This window comes from Melanerpes formicivorus, unplaced genomic scaffold (assembly GCF_026170545.1).
Source record: "Melanerpes formicivorus ecotype bairdi unplaced genomic scaffold, bMelFor1.0.p_v2 SCAF_16, whole genome shotgun sequence".
In the NCBI taxonomy this organism is placed as follows: domain Eukaryota; kingdom Metazoa; phylum Chordata; class Aves; order Piciformes; family Picidae; genus Melanerpes; species Melanerpes formicivorus.
In genome coordinates, this window is record NW_027142368.1 from 3,058,657 (window position 1) to 3,076,338 (window position 17,682).

General features: G+C 44.3%; 1 protein-coding gene across 7 annotated transcripts in view; it reads left to right on the plus strand.

Moving 5' to 3' along the window:
• The window catches only part of ANO5 (anoctamin 5), a 67,722-nt gene extending 55,592 nt beyond the window's left edge, over positions 1 to 12,130 (plus strand). For all 7 annotated transcript variants that reach the window (XM_068147805.1, XM_068147806.1, XM_068147808.1 and 4 more), the window contains 7 exons: positions 1,296 to 1,465; positions 2,532 to 2,629; positions 3,472 to 3,602; positions 5,575 to 5,780; positions 7,599 to 7,780; positions 9,471 to 9,576; positions 10,855 to 12,130. In XM_068147805.1, coding sequence (XP_068003906.1) covers positions 1,296 to 1,465; positions 2,532 to 2,629; positions 3,472 to 3,602; positions 5,575 to 5,780; positions 7,599 to 7,780; positions 9,471 to 9,576; positions 10,855 to 11,076 — 1,115 coding nt within the window. In that variant the 3' untranslated portion in view covers positions 11,077 to 12,130. The remainder of the gene's footprint in view (positions 1 to 1,295; positions 1,466 to 2,531; positions 2,630 to 3,471; positions 3,603 to 5,574; positions 5,781 to 7,598; positions 7,781 to 9,470; positions 9,577 to 10,854) is intronic.
• Positions 12,131 to 17,682: the final 5,552 nt, after the last annotated feature.

The following is a 17,682-nucleotide window of genomic DNA, read 5'->3' on the forward strand; positions in this document are numbered from 1 at the left end:
GGCACCCCCAAGATGCCTGTAGCTTTCTCTGTTCTTCCCTTCACCCGAGTCTCGGTGTCCAGAGGCACAGAGCCCATTTATTTTCTGCTGACTTCAAGAAATAAGTTACACACATACAGCATACTAAAAAAGCCCCACCAAGTCTGTAACCTGCTTCTCTGCCACAAAGGAGAAATAAAATAGTTCTTTGTCACATGCATGGCCAACAGTTAAATCTTTGTAGTCTAGAACACCCTGAAATTATTATCTGAGGTTCATGATCTATCTTAGAAACAGTGTAAGGTTTGGGGAGGACAAGTGCTAGAAGACAGCTTAAAGATGGGGAAATGGAAGCCTAGAAATGTTACAAGAAGGAATTTCACTTCCCTGTCTACTCTGGGCATTGCACTGTGAATTAAGGGCAGCATATTTGAGAGCAGAAACTCCAACTGCTGAAGTGTTTGTCAGTGGTTTTCATAGAATCATAGAATTAATAAGGTTGGAAGAGACCTCAAAGATCATCGAGTCCAACCTGTCACTGCAGACCTCATGACTAAACCATGGCACCAAGTGCCACGTCCAGTCCCCTCTTGAACACCTCCAGGAATGGTGACTCCACCACCTCCCTGGGCAGCACATTCCAATGGCTAACAATTCTCTTATTGAAGCGCTTTCTCCTCACCTCGAGCCTAAAATTCCCCTGGCGCAGCTTGAGGCTGTGTCCTCTTGTTCTGGTGCTGGTTGCTTGAGAGAAAAGACCAACCCCCTCCTGGCTACCCTTCAGGTAGTTGTAGTCATCAATAAGGTCTCTCCTGAGCCTCCTCTTCTCCAGGCTAAACAATCCCAGCTCCCTCAGCCTCTCCTTGTAGGGCTTGTGCTCAAGGCCTCTCCCCAGCCTCATTGCCCTTCTCTGGACACATTCAAGTGTCTCAATGTCCTTCTTAAATTGAGGGGCCCAGAACTGGACACAGGACTCAAGGTGTGGCCTAACCAGTGCAGAGTACAGGGGCACAATGACTTCCCTGCTCCTGCTGGCCACACTATTCTTGATGCAAGCCAGGATGCCATTGGCCTTCTTGGCCCCCTGGGCACACTGCAGGCTCATGTTCAGCCAGCTGTCAATCAGCACCCCCAGGTCCCTTTCTGTTTGGCAGCTCTCCAGCCACTCAGACCCCAGCCTGTAGCTCTGCATGGGGTTGTTGTGCTCTTATTTCTTTTTTCCCCTTTGGGCTGTAAAGACACTGTGGGTGGTGACTGTTTGTATCCTTGTAAAAGGAATAAAGGAAAATTAAAAATACTCTTTTCTGGTTTCACAGAGATTCCAAAAACTCATATGGAGTATGAGAACAGGCTCACAATGAAAATGTTTCTGTTCCAGTTTGTCAACTACTATTCATCCTGCTTCTACGTGGCCTTCTTCAAAGGGAAGTTTGTTGGCTACCCAGGTGACTACACATACATGTTTAATCGCTGGAGAAATGAGGAGGTAGGAGTTACTTGATTAAGGTGGATTGAAGAATAACAAACTAGTTTAAACTCTTTCCCCACTCCAACCTGTAGAGTCATCAATTTTGAGCTGCAGTTTTGTTTTAGTGGGAGCTAGGCTTCAGCTGACCACGCTGAAGCCGATGGGGCTTCCAAAGGCTCTTCCCACTGTTGCTCATGAGGGAACCACTGGCAGTGAAAACCTGTGGTTCTCAGCCACAAGGGTGAAAAGTCAAAAAAGCTTTTCTTGGCCCCAGCTCTCCTGAGATACCTGTGGATATCACCATCAGTCTTTAAAATGGCTTGAAAGAAATGGTTGAAGAAAGCTAGTATAAGTGGAAACGGTCTCTGGTGTCTTGATTAGTTTTTTGAGGCACTACACTTTCAGAGAAACAGTTTGGTAAAAGACACCACTGTAAGGTTTTGCTTTTTCCCCCTCGTGGCATTGCTAATAATCCTGTTTGTACAGAGATGAAACACAATATTTAATGTGAAACATTGCCTGGGAGGCAACAGTGGAGGAGAAACTTCATGCAAAGCACAATGAAGTAATGCAGTGCAGGTGCTGATGGAATATCTCCTAATGGCATTCTGGCTGCTAAGTTCATATATACTCAAAGAAGAGTTGTCCTGAATGAGAGAGCAGATCCTGGCAGGTATTTAAACACCTCTGGTGTAGGAATATGAATAGAAAACCTGGGTGTTTGCCAGATCAGGGCTTGTCTGGTGTTGAGAGCTAACCAAGCAGCATAGATTCACCTTGCAGGGCTGTGGAGTGGCTGCTTCACGTGGATCCTGCTGCTTTATCTTTGTGTGTCTGCACAGTGCTCAGCATCTCTGAATTACTCTGTCTGCAAAGAGTCACTAGATTTTGGGGTGTGTTTTATCAAGCACATTGAGCATTGAAGGCCCTTCTGAGAAAGTAGCTTGGCTGACAGCCCAGGTGAAAATTATTGCCCAACAAAGTTATAAGAACTCTTTTCTTCCATTTATCCTGTGGCAGAACTCAGTCTATCTAGGGAATGTCCATTCTGCATGTCCATTAACCCCCAGTTTGTCTCTGCCAGTGTGATCCTGCGGGCTGTTTGATAGAGCTGACGACACAGCTCACCATCGTCATGGCTGGCAAACAGATCTGGGGGAACATCCAAGAGGCCATTGTCCCGTAAGTTATCTCCTGCACTGAGAGGCTCATGTTGCAGCCAGGAAATTCTTTTGAAGGAGTCATATTGGGTATTGATATATGAAGCCAAGAAAAAAACTCTGTAAATCAAGCACAAATTCTGACAAGTAGACTCATTTTATGGAGGTCTTGGGCCTCTTTTTGTGAAAGCCATGCTTGTGAAAGCACATTGCAACAAGGAGCTTGCTTAGCGAAAGGGATGCTTCTTCTGCCCCTCTCATTGTTCAAGGAGGACCTCAGGGAACTGCTTAAAAGAGTCCAGTGCAGAGCCACAAATAAGGAAAGGCTGAGGGAGCTGGGGCTCTTTAGCTTGGAGAAGAGGAGACTGAGGGGTGACCTCAGTCATATGTATAGAGGTGTGAAGGGCAGTGGCAGGAGGATGGAGCCAGGCTCTACTCAGATGCCAAATAATAGGACAAGGGGCAGTGGGTGCAGGCTGGAGCAGAGAAGGTTCCATGGAAACATAAGTGAAAACTTACTCACTGTGAGGATGACAGATCCCTGGAACAGGCTGTCCAGAGAGGCTGTGGAGTCTTCTCTGGAGACATTCAAAAGCCTCTGGATGCGTTCCTGTGTGACCTACCCTAAGTGATCCTACTCTGGCAGGAGGGGTTGGACTGGATGATGTTTCAAGGTCCCTTCTAAAGCCTAATGTTCTGTGATTATGTGATTCAATTAAATTCATTTAGAATAATCTTTTGTTTTCCTTTTTACACCCAACTGTGAACTGTTTATGCTTCTCCACTCTTCTGCTTGAACTCTGCAGCTAACTTGTAAAGGCATAGCCTGAAACTGCCACAGTAACTTTTTTTCTGCACATGCAGCTGGATTTGTAACTGGTGGGGACGCCGGAAAGCCCGAAATAATCCAGAGAATTTATACAGTCGCTGGGAGCAAGACCATGATCTGCAGACATTTGGAGCCTTGGGCCTGTTCTATGAATATCTAGAAATGGGTAAGTTTAAAAAGCCACCTTTGGAATTGAGGACAAGACACTTTCTACTGGCACTTCCAAGAAATAGTCTCTCAGTTAATTGTTACCGGTTAGGAATGGAATGGAATAGAATAGAATTACAGTAGAAGTACAGTAGAATAGGATAGAAGTACAGTATAAGTACAGTAGGAATAGAAGAGAATAGAATTATAGTAGAAGTACAGTAGAACAGAAGTACAGTATAAGTACAGTAGAATAGAATAGAATAGAATAGAATTAACCAGGTTAGAAAAGACCTTTGAGATCATCGAGTCCAAACTATCACCCAATACCATGTAATCAACTAAACCATGGCACCCCATCCAGTCTCTTCCTAAACACCTCCAGTGATGGTGACTCCACCACCTCCCTGGGGTTGATGGGTTTCATCTGGTAAACAGGAGATGATTAACTGCTGGAAAGCATTCAATAGGTTGGCCCGATTTAAAAAGAAAACCCAAAACCACACCCCCAAAGAGCTGCCTTTGCACTCAGGACTGCAGGGAAATTCACAGAAACACTGCAGACTGTTTGTTTCCTTCATGTGAATGGGGAACATTATTCTCAGTGCAACCAGCTGTCTTGGTGTCTGTTCTGTTCTTGTTCCCAAGCGTGTTCGCAGCTCATGTCAGTGGAAACTGGCTGAGTGCCAAGTCTCCTGCAAGGATGGCTACTGCAGATACAAGATCTATGAACTGCTTCAGGGAGAAGCCATTTAGGCTTTAGGTTTGCACTGGTTGGTGCATTAGACCAGCAGAGGGAGCATGGGTAACAGAGTAGGGTTTTTCAAAGCTGAGGCGACCAGGTCGGCATATCAAATTAGCTTACAAAACCTGAGAACTGAAGCTAGAAACTGAAGCCAAACTAAATCTAAGAGACATAAAAACACAAATATTGGTATTTGTCTATTAGAAGGACAGAGTCTGTTGGGTCTCTTCCAACCTTGGTGATTCTGTGATTCTGTGAGAAGTGGTTCCTTATGTTTCTGCACAGGAGTAATTACTGCCTAGAGCTTTGCAGCTGTATTATTGGCACTTCATGGCATTTCATAAAAGGCTGTGATCCTGTGAAATTCATTATGCTAAGAGCCATCAGTGTTGTCAGCCATGCCTGTCAATAGATGTCCTTGCTCTTCCTGAGTCAGAGCTGATACCAATATGCTCCAGCATTCCTGCTTAGCTAGCAGGAATTTTGTTGCTTTTCTAAGTTGAAGAATTGATCACTGAAATCATGGAAGAGCTGATGACTGGGGTATGGGAATTTATGTTTATCCATTGCCTAACCCAGACAAGATGATCTATTTCCTGTCTTTGAAATACCATGGCGGTGCTGGCTCTGCACTGGGGGCTGTCACATTTCATTTCAAGAGACATTTCATTTTGGTAATGACTAAAAGGGGCATTTTTGTATATTATCTGCAATTCTTAAACTAAATGTTAAGACTTCCCAGTGGAGCTACTGCATGCAGAACTGGTATTACTATTTTGACTAATCCAGTAAGAGTAGGTGGAGGTAAGGTTGTAATACAAATATTTCCTCCTTTTTTATTTGATAAGCAAATGGAGAATGGGCTTGCTCTGTACAAACTCCAAGAGAGGAAAACTAGTCTGGTTTTGTACCTCTCTTGTAATTCAGAAAGTGGATGTATGAGTAAGTTCCCATTTCCCTACAATTAGGTTCTCTTCACAAGGGAGCTGCAGTACCATCAAAGAATCAGTATCCAGCACTGCTGGCAGCATCACTTGACAGGACCTGAATGCCTTGTTCCCTTGGGTGCTGCTGAATGGCAGCCCTGAGAGACTAGAGAAGTCTCAGGGCTGGGGCAGGCTGTCACTCAGCTCCTGCCAGGGCTGGAGGTGGTTTGCTGTTGTGCCTGGCAGAATTGTATGTTTCACTGTCACCCTGAGGTACTTGCATAGGGGCAGATTTTGGCACTTTCTTTTCTCCCTTGCAGTCATTCAGTTTGGATTCATTACTCTCTTCGTGGCATCCTTTCCCCTGGCTCCCCTCCTTGCTCTGATGAATAATATCCTGGAGATTCGAGTAGACTCCTGGAAACTAACCACTCAGTACAGGAGACCTGTGGCTGCAAAAGCACACAGCATAGGAGTGTGGCAAGAAATCCTGAACGGAATGGCCATCCTCTCTGTTGTCACCAATGTAAGTATGTTAACTCTGCTACATCAGCTTTGATTCTGCCATGTGTTTGGAGTTTGTACCTTTAAAAATCAGCTGATGCTTCTTCTCCTTCATCAACGTTATTCACTTTATCACATCACCCTACAGTGATGTGGTAAAGTCATTGGGGTTGTTCAGCTTTTCTGTATGTTGGCAACATGCAGCTCCAAATCCACATTTCATTGCACTGTGGCTTCTTAGTCACTTGTCTGTGTTCTCCAGATCTGGAATGGTGTAAGCCAGTCTGAAGCTTAGTCTGATGAAGCGCATTGATTGCCCAGAAGGGACCACAGGGGACAGGAGATGTGCATGAATTCTGTCATCCAGATGACACTTCTGTCTCATCACTATGAGGCCTGTTCTGTGGGAATTCTGCTCATTACCTGCTTCTGGATGCCACTATGGGGACAGTAGCTCAGAGAGACTCTTTATAAACTGGGAACTAAATGTTATGCCAGCATTTCTTCTTAATCCTGTAAAGCAGAGTGCTGAGCAAATCAGTTGTTTCTTTTTAGCATACAGTATTTGAACAGTGTCAAATCTGCAAGTGTCTGAGGCAACAAACCCAGTTGCAGATATTGCCTAGTTAGTGGCATACTCAAGCACCTCAAGTGTCTCAAGTTACCAGGCAAAACGTGCTGGGGGCCAGTTTCCTCTTTAAATATTAGCTGGAGAAAGCAGTTGTCCTTCATTCATAAAGTGGTCACACACTGCATTCATCCTTTCTCACGAGCATTCACAACCACATCTCCTCTGTGAGTAACAGGTGCTCTTACCACAGACAGGAGACAGGTTGCTGTGAAGGGATATTTGCCATTTGGTGCCTCCTGTAAGAACTGTTCACATTCTTTGGTCACTGATTGCTGGTCCTTGCAGCAAAGGCTGCAGTCAGCATCTTTATCAAGGTAAAGCACCCAAACTACGTTGCTTATCATAGAGTCATAGAATCAATAAGGTCGGAAAAGACCTCAGAGATCATCAAGTCCAGCCTATTACCTAGTACCTAAGACCTCCTGACAACTAAACCATGGCTTCAAGTGCCACATCTGATCCCTTTTTGAACACCTCCAAGGATGGGGACTCCACCACCTCCCTGGGCAGCACATCCCAATGGCCAACAACTCTTTCTGTGAAGAACTTTCTCCTCACCTCGAGCCTAAACTTCCCTGGCACAGCTTGAGGCTGTGTCCTCTTGTTCTGGTGCTGGTTGCCTGGGAGAAGAGACGAACCCACACCTGGCTACAATCTCCTTTCAGGTAGTTGTAGAGAGCCATAAGGTCTCCCCTGAGCCTCCTCTTCTCCAGGCTAAGCAACCCCAGCTCCGTCAGCCTCTCCTCACAGGGCTGTGCTCCAAACCCCTCCCCAGCTTTGTTGCCCTTCTCTGGACACCTTCCAGCAACTCAACATCTTTCCTAAACTGAGGAGCCCAGAACTGGACACAGGACTTGAGGTGTGGCCTAACCAGTGCTGAGTACAGGGCAGAATAACTTCCCTGCTCCTGCTGGCTACACACTATTTCTGATGCAGGCCAGGATGCTATTGGTCTTCTTGGCCACCTGTGCACACTCCTGGCTCATGATCTACTGCTGCCAACCAGTACCCCCAGGTCCCTTTCTGCCTGGCTGCTCTCCAGCCACTCGGACCCCAGCCTGTAGCGCTGCATGGGGTTGTTGTAGCCACCAGGCTTAAAACACGCTGGGTTACACCACAAGAACCAGAGCACCAAAACCTCTTTATGAATCTGCTCACCAGTTTTGTGTGCCAATTCCTTCATTTCCTTTTTCCCAATTTCTCTTTCAGGCTTTTATTGTTGCATTTACATCAGATATGATTCCTCGGTTAGTTTACTACTACGCTTATTCTGAAAGTGAAGACTCACCTATGTCTGGATACATAAACAACAGTTTGTCAGTGTTTCTGATCTCAGATTTTCCTGAGAGAAACGAGCCCAAAGAGAATCCAGAAGGCTTGCTCATATGCAGGTTGGTGTTGGTGTAACAATAAATATTTTAGCACTTTGTTTAGAAAACAGCATAAGAAGTCAGTGCTGTTCTAAGTAGTCCACTAGATATTAAATGGTGAGAGGTAATATTTAAGCTACTACTAAGGCAGTGCTTGGGATGGTAAGAGATCATGCAAGTGACACACAAAAAATCAGCTTCAGGTTGTTTAATAGAATCTCATTGATACTGCTTGCTTGGTTGGCTCTGATTTTTAACTCAGAGTGATGGAGGAGATTTATGTCCCTAAGGCTGCAAAGTTCAGCCTTTTTTCAATGGTTTTCAGGCTTCAAGGTCTAAGTGGATAAGGAAATTATCATCAAGAATGTTTAGGTTGCAAAGCTGAAAATTAGCCAAGGTATTTGAAGTCAATCTTTGCCATGCTAGATGCCACCAAGGTCATCCTGCTTTCATTCAAAACACAAAAGTAGTCCTTTGTTGCTGGAGGTTCTAGAAGATGTGAGAAAGAACTTTGGAGAAGTCCACAGTAAAAGAAGAGTATTGATTTGATGGGAAAAAGAAAGTTTCCCAAAATAAGTGAATCAAACAAAACCCCACCACCACTTCAAGAAGACACCATGTTTTTATGATGTTTTAGAATAGAACAGAATAGAATTAACCAGGTTGGAAAAGACCTTCGAGATCATCAAGTCCAACCTATCACCCAACACCTCATGACTACTAAACCATGGCTTCAAGTGCCACATCTAATCCCTTTTCTAACACCTCCAGGGACAGTGACTTCACCACCTCCCTGGGCAGCACATTCCAATGGCCAATCTCTCTTGCTGGGAAGAGCTTTTTCCTAACATCCAGCCTAAACCTCCCCTGGCACAGCTTGAGACTGTGTCCTCTTGTTCTGGTGCTGGTTGCCTGGGAGAAGAGACCAACCCCCACCTGGCTATAACCTCCCTTCAGGTAGTTGTAGACAGCAATAAGGTCTCCCCTGAGTCTCCTCCAGGCTAAGCAACCCCAGCTCCCTCAGCCTCTCCTCACAGGGCTGTGCTCCAAACGCCTCCTCATCTTTGTTGCCCTTTTCTGAACACGTTCAAGTGTCTCAATGTCCTTCTTAAATTGAGGGGCCCAGAACTGGACACAGGACTCAAGGTGTGGCCTAACCAGTGCTGAGTACAGGGCAGAATGACTTCCTTGCTCCTGCTGGCCACACTATTGATACAGGCCAGGATGCCATTGGCCCTCTTGGCCACCTGGGCACACTGCTGGCTCATGTTTTAGCTTTAAAGCCCCACGAGTCTCTGTCCTACTTATACATTAGAGTGTAGAACACACACTCAGGTCCTTTGATTGAGCCCTGTTATCTGTCCAGTCCATAATCTGTCAACATCTCTCACATTTATTCAATACCTGTCCGTGACTGTGATACATTCTATCACTCTGCCCTGTGTGATTTGCCTGAAAAAAGGGTAACCTGTGTGCAGAATCTCACTGCTCAGGCCTCCTCATCTCTGCTCCACTGCTGTGACTGTGAGTAAACATCAGATAGAAACAAATTGAGAGGCAACCCTTTTCTGCAAAAGGAAACAGACCATTTAAAACAAGGTGAAAAGGTTCCTTAAGTGACAGCTGTATTTGTCTGTAAGTGACACTTAGCTTGTAGCCTGTCTCAGGCTGGAAGTGACATTTCACCTCTGCCTGTCTTTCTATCCAACAGGTACAGAGACTATCGATATCCTCCAGATCATGAGAAGAGATATTTACACACCATGCAGTTCTGGCACATTCTTGCTGCAAAGATGGCCTTTATAATTATTATGGAGGTATGTTCCCTGCAAAATTTCCTTCCCAAACTGGTACCTTATAGATTCTCTAAGTAGTTACTAATGTTACTCAGAGTATCAAATAGTTCCTTCCCTAAGGATTCCTGTCCTAAATGATGACTATAACTAGGTCTTCTAATATCAGGGACTTAACCTCAGAGCAAGAGCAGGGAAAAACAGCTGAGGAGACTTCTAGAGTTGATACAATACAGCTGAGGAGACTTCTAGAGTTGATACAAATAAGCCAGTAGAACAAAAATGTTCTTATGCAGATGAGGGAGATGTGAACCACAAGGAATAGCACTTTCAGTTCTGCTGGTTTTGTTAAAGAGCTGTATGTGAGGTGACTGTACTCAAAATCCAGAGAACAGTTTTCAGTGATATATATTGGCTAAAAATAGCAAAATCAGTAGTTTGGATCACTGACACTTCAGTATTAAACCACTGCCTTTCAAGTTCTGAAAGGGAAAAAGAGTTGTTAAAGTGCTCTTATCACTTTGCCTGCTGTATGTTATCAGTTCTCAATAGCTGAGTGTTAGCAGCACAGCTGTGTGAATTTTCTAAGAAGCCTCACAGAGGTATTAGAAATGGATGCTGGAAGTTCAGAACCAGACACCTTTCTCTTGGGTTTGCTAATTCAGAAATGGTTTGGAATTCAAGTTTCTGCATAAAAGGAAGTGTTTGAGACTTTGTGCCCATCTCAGGTGGATGTTCATTTGCTACAGAATCAAAGAATTGTTTGGGTTGGAAAAGCCCTCCAAGATCACTGAGTCCAGCCAGTGACCTAGCACCACCATGGCCATTGGACCATGTCCCAAAGTGCCATGGCCACGCATCTCTGGAATACCTCTCGGGATGGTGACTCCACCACCTCCCTGGGCAGCCTGTTCCAATGCCTCACCACTCTTGCAGCTAAGAAATTTTTCTTACTATCCAACCTAAACCTCCCCTGGCACAATTTCAGGCCATTTCCTCTCATTCTATCACCTGATACTAGAGAGAAATTACCAACACCCTCTTACTACAACCTCCTTCCAGGAAGTTGTAGAGAGCAATGAGGTCTTCCCTCAGCCTCTTCTTCTTCAGACTAAACAACCCCAGTTTCCTCAGCTGCTCCTCATAGGGATTGTGCTCGAGACCTCTCACCAGCCTTGTTGTTGTGTTGTTCCAGGACAGCTGAAGGAAATGTTCTGTTTGTGAACAAAAAAATGCTCTATTTGCTGTTTCATTTGGCAATGACTTACTAGATGTCCCCTGGCTTCCTTCTTCTCTTTTCAGCATGTTGTATTCATCGTCAAATTCTTTGTAGCGTGGATGATTCCTGACGTCCCAGCAGACGTGACAGCCAAAATCAAACGTGAAAAATACTTAACACAGAAAATCCTCCATGAGTATGAACTTGAAAAGCTGAAGGAGAGACTGTGTCAAGGTGATACTCGAGCCACGGAAAAGGAGTTCATTGCCACAGAAGGGAGAATGGAGCTGTCCAGGGCAATGTAGCTGAACAAAACAGCTGCTTGGGATTGAGTTCATTCTGGCTTTGTTTTCCCCCCTTTTGTTCTGTGGATTTGCTCAGTGTGCATCATCTTGAAAGCCATAGGACAGCTTCAACCTCTTGCTTTCAGTCTAAAGAGTTTAGACTTTTAAAGAAAAGTCTTACTGAGCATTCTAGGTGCAGCAAACCTACTCAGCTGTCTGACTTCAGTACTGTTTTCTATTTACCTGTCACTTTCAATAATCAGAGTAATCTCCTAGAATTTGGATTCTCAGTATAGGGAATGTTACCCTCCAAGGGCTCAAAGGATATTTAAGGTTATTACCACATGCCCTCCTCCTGTTGCTAACTGCAAAGTTCCAGGCTGTATCCCAGCTGAATGAAAGGGATATCATAGAGGTCTCCTGCTGTGGAAAGTGCTGAGAATTCTTACTTGCATGACACAGTCATTTAAACAGGAGAACACTCCTGATACAAGGGTTAGAGTTTGGGGCTGGTTTTGTATCCACTATGTCTTATGAAACATTTGTTTGCAACTTTGAACTTCTATATACTTTTTAGAAGGAATTGATTTTTAAAGATATATTGGCTTAATTCCACTTGGAATTGTTTATAGGCACAGCATCCAGTTAATCCATACCAAGGAAGGACAAAAACCTCCATAGTTTATTTCCTAATGATACCGCCTGCCAGAGAGTTTGCTCTTTAAATCCAGATGTGGTGGAATCACCTAATTACAGTGGGGTTTTGAAAAGATGCAGGCAATTTGGAGAAGTACAGCTGGGTTATCTCTCAGCCTCAAAAACTGCTGTTGGAAGGTTCACTTTTTGGCCAAAGCTGCTCCTTTGTTTGGATTCTCTGTGAATGCCAAGGAAGAGCTGAAGCTGTCTCCATGCTTGACGCTTGCCACGGAGTGTGACTGTTCAGTGCAGTGGACTGGGAGCTGGCCTGTGCTCCTGAATTTATCTGGGTGGTTTCTGGAGGGGTTTGTGTACAGAGGAGTTTAAGTGTGCCAAAAAATCTGTTTACATTGCAGTTGTGGTTATACATAGGAGCCGAGGCGGGCGGGGGGGGGAGGTGGGGTTGGGTCGGTTTTGTTGTTGTTTTTGTTATTTTGGGGGGGGTTGGTGGGTTTGGTTTAGGGTTGGTTTTTTTTAATCTTCAAAATTATTTTCTTTTCTTTTTTTTTTGTCATGGGGCTTTTCTACAAAGTTACCAAGTTTATAAATACATGGTAAGTCCTCATCCAAAGTAGCTAGCAGCTGTTGATGAGTGTGCCCTGGTTTTTGTCATTTGGAGCAGTTAGGCATTTTTATGGTGATTTTGCTGTATGTTTAAAACATATCAACACTTCCATGCTTAGTGCCTTGTTTATTTGCATTTGGCAAAAGATGTGAACATGATGACTGTGGGGCAAGGTGTGTTCCCCAGGTGTGCTTGCAGGCATCGTGATACTGTGAACCTGCACACAGAGCTGTCCAGTGTTAGCCAAACCATGCCTGCCTTGGCACACTTCTCTTCTAGTGCTGGGTGAACTGTTCCCAGGGAGCAGTTCATACCTGGCCTGCTTAGGTAAAGCAGCACCAGACTGTTGAGTTCTCTCATGTTGTATAATACACTAGCTAGAGAGAGAAGAATTTTTACTATATTTGCACTTTGAAAGTTATACTTCCTTGCAAGTATATATATATATATATATAAAAACCCCAAGACATTTAGATTTGTATTGCATATCAGCCAGACAATGTACTGTTTACTAGATCCACAAGCTGAAATGTCCATGTTTTCTTTTAGCAGCCATAGCCTGCATCTTAAAGAGTTATCTGACTAGTAACCTTAGCATTGTAACAGAGTTTTCAGTCGATGTCTTTGTTAGCAAAAGTTGTAACATTGAAGTGCCTACCTCGAGAAAGCAGCAGCACATGGTCTGGCTGCCAGGCAGGGGTGAAGCAGGTGTACATTTCTCATTACTGTAAGTTATTCAGCTTTGTTCTGTCAGCGTGCTCGGTAAATCGAGCACGTTGGCAATTCGTGCTCATGATGAACTGACCGTGCTCTTGAATATTCAGCTGTATTTGGAGTAATGGATTTATTGGAGGAATGCATGTATAAATAAATTAGCTCTGCTGCTTAATGTACAAGCCAAAGAGGAGTATCAGTCACTGTAATTGTGTGTGTGACACCAGAATTTACACAGCGCAAGCACTTTGCTGCCTCTCGCACATAGCCTGTTAACTGAACTGCTTTATTTGGATTCCATGGGTTTGTTACTGCTGGCGATGCAAACAGGTGCTTCAAACAGCAAGGTGAGGAGATGCAGAAGGCTATTTCTATGCAAAGTGTACAATCTGATGGAAGCTGAAAACTGATTTGAAAAATTCAGCGTTAAATGCACTATTCCTGCTTAGGGAACATCTAATTTCTTCAGGTCCCGCAATAAAAAGTGTCCTAATACACAAGACTTGCCAAGATGTCAGCAAAGCAGATGTATTGTGAATGAGTAATGCTGTTGCAAAGCAAGGGGGAGGAAAGCAAGGTGGGTTGGGATACAGCATTGATAGGCAGAAGCCCTGCATGCAAACCCTGGAGCTGACTTGATGTTTTGACCCCAACTTCTTGCTTCTTTCAAGCTGATTTTTGAGATGGCTTCCTATTCAGTGCTATGCAAGCAGGTGTTTTGCATATGTTGTATCATACAAGTGGGGGGGCAAAAACCTGGGATTATCTTATTTAAAGAGACAACTTTAAAATATATCATTACACTTCATAGCATTACTTCTCTGTATATAGGAACTGTTGAAAAGAGAATGTGTTGTCCTCTTCAGAGCTAATGTCACCTGACAAAATAAGCACCACCTCTTTGCATAATAGTTTGCCTTTTTCTTGTTATTAAGCAGTGGTTTTGACAACCTGTTCTTGTTGAGGTTAGGATGACAGTGGTTCACATGCATACAGAATAAGGCAAATGGGCTGGTCTTATTCTTACTCTTGGGATGTTTAATCTTGATGTGTTTAATATCGGTATCTAAAAGTGTCCTTTAACCAAAATGGAAACAGCTCTGTGTTGGAGCTACTGTAATTTAAGTTAGAATTAGAGTTGGTTAGGGAAAAAAAAAGAGAGAGCAATTGGCCTTTCAAGGATAATACAATCAGGGATTATTTTTTTTGTCTCAATGACAATTGAGGTTTTTTTACCTTGGGAAGGTTTAGTGTGGTATGTTCTAAGCAAATGACTGCAAACTAAGGAGCGCTACAAAAAACACTAACTGGGTTTTTCTAGAAGATTTTGTTATTCTGCTTTTACTTTTTTTTATGTAATACTAGCTGAGACCACGAAAGAGATGGACTTTCTTCCTGTTCTATGTCTCCTGTCATGTAATCTGAGTGGCATTTTTGTCTGCTAAGTGTGTTGCTGATCTCTGATACACTAATGTTGGAATAAATTTGTTAAACCTGGCGTTCAGCTAACTTATGTCTGTACATCTAATAAGGTCTGAATCTGGCAAATAAAGCAGTGTTTATTTTTCATGTGCTGTTAGCTTGGTTTTGAAATCCCAAGAATGCAGTGACAAGCTGAAGTATTAGAAATACAGCAAACTCCTGGCCAAGCTGGCAGCCCGTGGCTTGGACAGCAGCACTCTGCGCTGGGTTAGGAACTGGTTGGAGGGCCGAGCCCAGAGAGTGGTGGTGAATGGTGCCACATCCAGCTGGTAGCCAGGCACCAGTGGTGTCCCCCAGGGATCAGTTCTGGGCCCCATCCTGTTCAATATGTTTATTGATGATCTGGATGAGGGCATTGAGTCAGTCATCAGTAAATTTGCAGATGACACCAAGTTGGGAGCAGGTGTTGATCTGTTAGAGGGTGGAAGGGCTCTCCAGAGGGACCTTGACAGGCTGGACAGGTGGGCACAGTCCAACAGGATGGTATTCAACCAGGCCAAGTGCCGGGTGCTGCACTTTAGTCACAACAACCCCATGCAGTGCTACAGACTAAGGTCAGAGTGGTTGGAGAGCATCCAGGCAGAAAGTGACCTGGGGGTACTGATTGACAGCTGGCTGAACATGAGCCAACAGTGACCCAAGAGCCTCACAGAGAAAAGTATTCATAGAATGATAGAATGGCTCAGGTTGGAAGGGACCTTGGAGATCATCTACTCCAACCTCCCTGCCATGGGCAAGGACATCTCTCAGCTAGGCTTAGCTGCTCAGCCTGGCTTCAAACACCCCTAGGGAGGAGGCATCCACAAACCTACTTGGGTAGCCTATTCCAGAGTCCCACCACCCTTGTACTGAAGAGCTTCTTCCCAAGATCATTCTAAACCTTTTCTTGCTCATCTTAAACCCATTCCCTCCTGTCCTAATCCTGGACACCCTTATGAGATATCCCTCTCAAGCCTTCCTGTAGGATCCTGTAGGATGGAAGGCTGCTCTAAGGTCCCCCCGGGGCCTTCTCTTCTGCAGGCTGAACAACCCCAGCTCCCTCAGCCTGTCCTCATAGCAGAGGTGCTCCAGCCCTTCAATCATCTTTGTGGCCCTCATGGAGACTCAGTCCAACAACTCTGTGTCCTTCATATGATGGGGACACTAGAACTGGAAGCAGTATTCAAGGTGGAGTCTCACAAGAGCAGAGTAAAGGGGCAGAATCCTCTCTCTTGACCTGTTGGCCACACTCCTCTTGAATTCATGAAGATTTCTGCAGTTCATTCCAGGGTATTTGGATGCTGTGGATGGATGTCCTGCCATTGTAATTTACAACTTCCTCACCCAGATTATTGAAGAACCTCCACCTGACTGCCATCTTGCACTTGCTCATCACACTGGGTAACTGTCTTCCCTGTCTTCATGCATTTCTTAAGGGTGAATGACCATGCACTAAATTGTGTGTATGATGTTGGCAATGCACATGGGCTGAGGTGGCACGAGTCTGATGGCCTGTGAGGGAATGTAGCTTTGCAAATTCCTTACATTAGAAGAGCACAGTTCAGTGAAAGACTGAACACTTTCATCTTCCCTTAGGTGCAGTGCTAACACACATTCATTCTCAGCTAGCCTGCTTTTCCCTTCCTTCTCAGGGTACAATGTTATTTTTGTGATGCCAGGACCCGAGGTGACTTCTCAAGTTCTCAGCCAGTCACGCATGCAATTTTCACGCACGGTGTGAGTGCTTCACATATGTGCACTTAAATAGCTTTGAGCACGTATACTGGGGAATATGGCACAGCTAAAGCTCTTCCAAGGGTCTGGTAAAGTCTTCCTGTTCATAGATACCTCTGCATATTTTAATCTTTCCTGAAACTCACTCCTGGCACCAGTGTAGGCCTTTGGATAAAACCACAGAAAATCTGGATTCAGGTTTATGACAGGATCAGCACATGTTGCTGCTCCTCTTCTGCAGACCAAGGTATCAGAACTTGGGGAATGGGGTCACCTGGCAGATGTGGAATGTCATTTCCTTTGTAGCTTTGGCATGTTAAGAGATGCAATAGCAGTAACCATATGAAAGAAAAACCTGAGCTGAATGAAAGAACCTTGTCTGTACTGAAAAAGGGGGGAAAAAAGGTAAAAAAGACCAAAACAAGCAAGGTGTCCTTGTGTATTCTGCTTCTCCTAGTGTGCTGCTTACTGAAGTGGGACAGCTTACTTCATTAAGTATCAAAGGTAAAACTTAAGTGTTAAGAAAGAATAAAATGGGAGCAAAAGGAAAGTGAGACAGGAAGGGGGGAAGGGATGAAGGCACTGTTGCTGTGCAGAATACAAGGGATATTTATGCATTAGGAAAGCATTCAGAGTTTTCAGGGGCATCCCAGCTTCGCTCCCAGAGGTTAAACTTTCCCTCCTTTGAGGACTGTCAGGAATGGGGAATGTAGTTTGATTAAGAATACAAATTAACCCAAAGCCAATTACATTTTAGAAGGAGCAGCATGATAACGTGAGATATTCCCAAATCTTAGACCATGCCTGGCTAGCCCCATGATCAGAAATGGTAGCCACCCTTCAAAAGTCTTAAGGCCCTCATTTATCTTGTTCAGTAATGTGGTAATGTGAAGGTTTAATTCTCCCACCATAAATGAAGAGGTGCACCAAAATTTTGCTAAGACATCTTCTTTGCTCCATGTTTTCATCAACCCAGATTAAAGAGCTGTGACAGTTTAGGCTGTGCCTTTAAAAAAATTCCAAGCAAATCTACAGTTGGATGTGAAAAGGAAAACAGATTGCTCTAAACAAATGTCATTGGCCAGATGTGAGATGTACCAGAGCAATATCTCACATTCTTCTCTCATTCTGTCTTTCTGCTTGTATGCTGGCTGTTCCTGGACAGAGGGACCTCTTATCATCTAACAACCTTGAGATAAGACCACTTCTTCTTAACAACACTTTTTGAACTGAAATTTCCCTAACATCTCTACTTTTCTTCTAATGAACTTGCCCTATGAGGAGAGGCTGAGGCAGCTGGGATTGTTTAGCCTGGAGAAGAGGAGGCTCAGAGGTGACCTCATTGCCCTCTACAACTACCTGAAAGGTGGTTGTAGCCAGGAAGGGGTTGGTCTCTTCTCCCAGGCAACCAGCACCAGAACAAGAGGACACAGTCTCAAGCTGCACCAGGGGAAGTT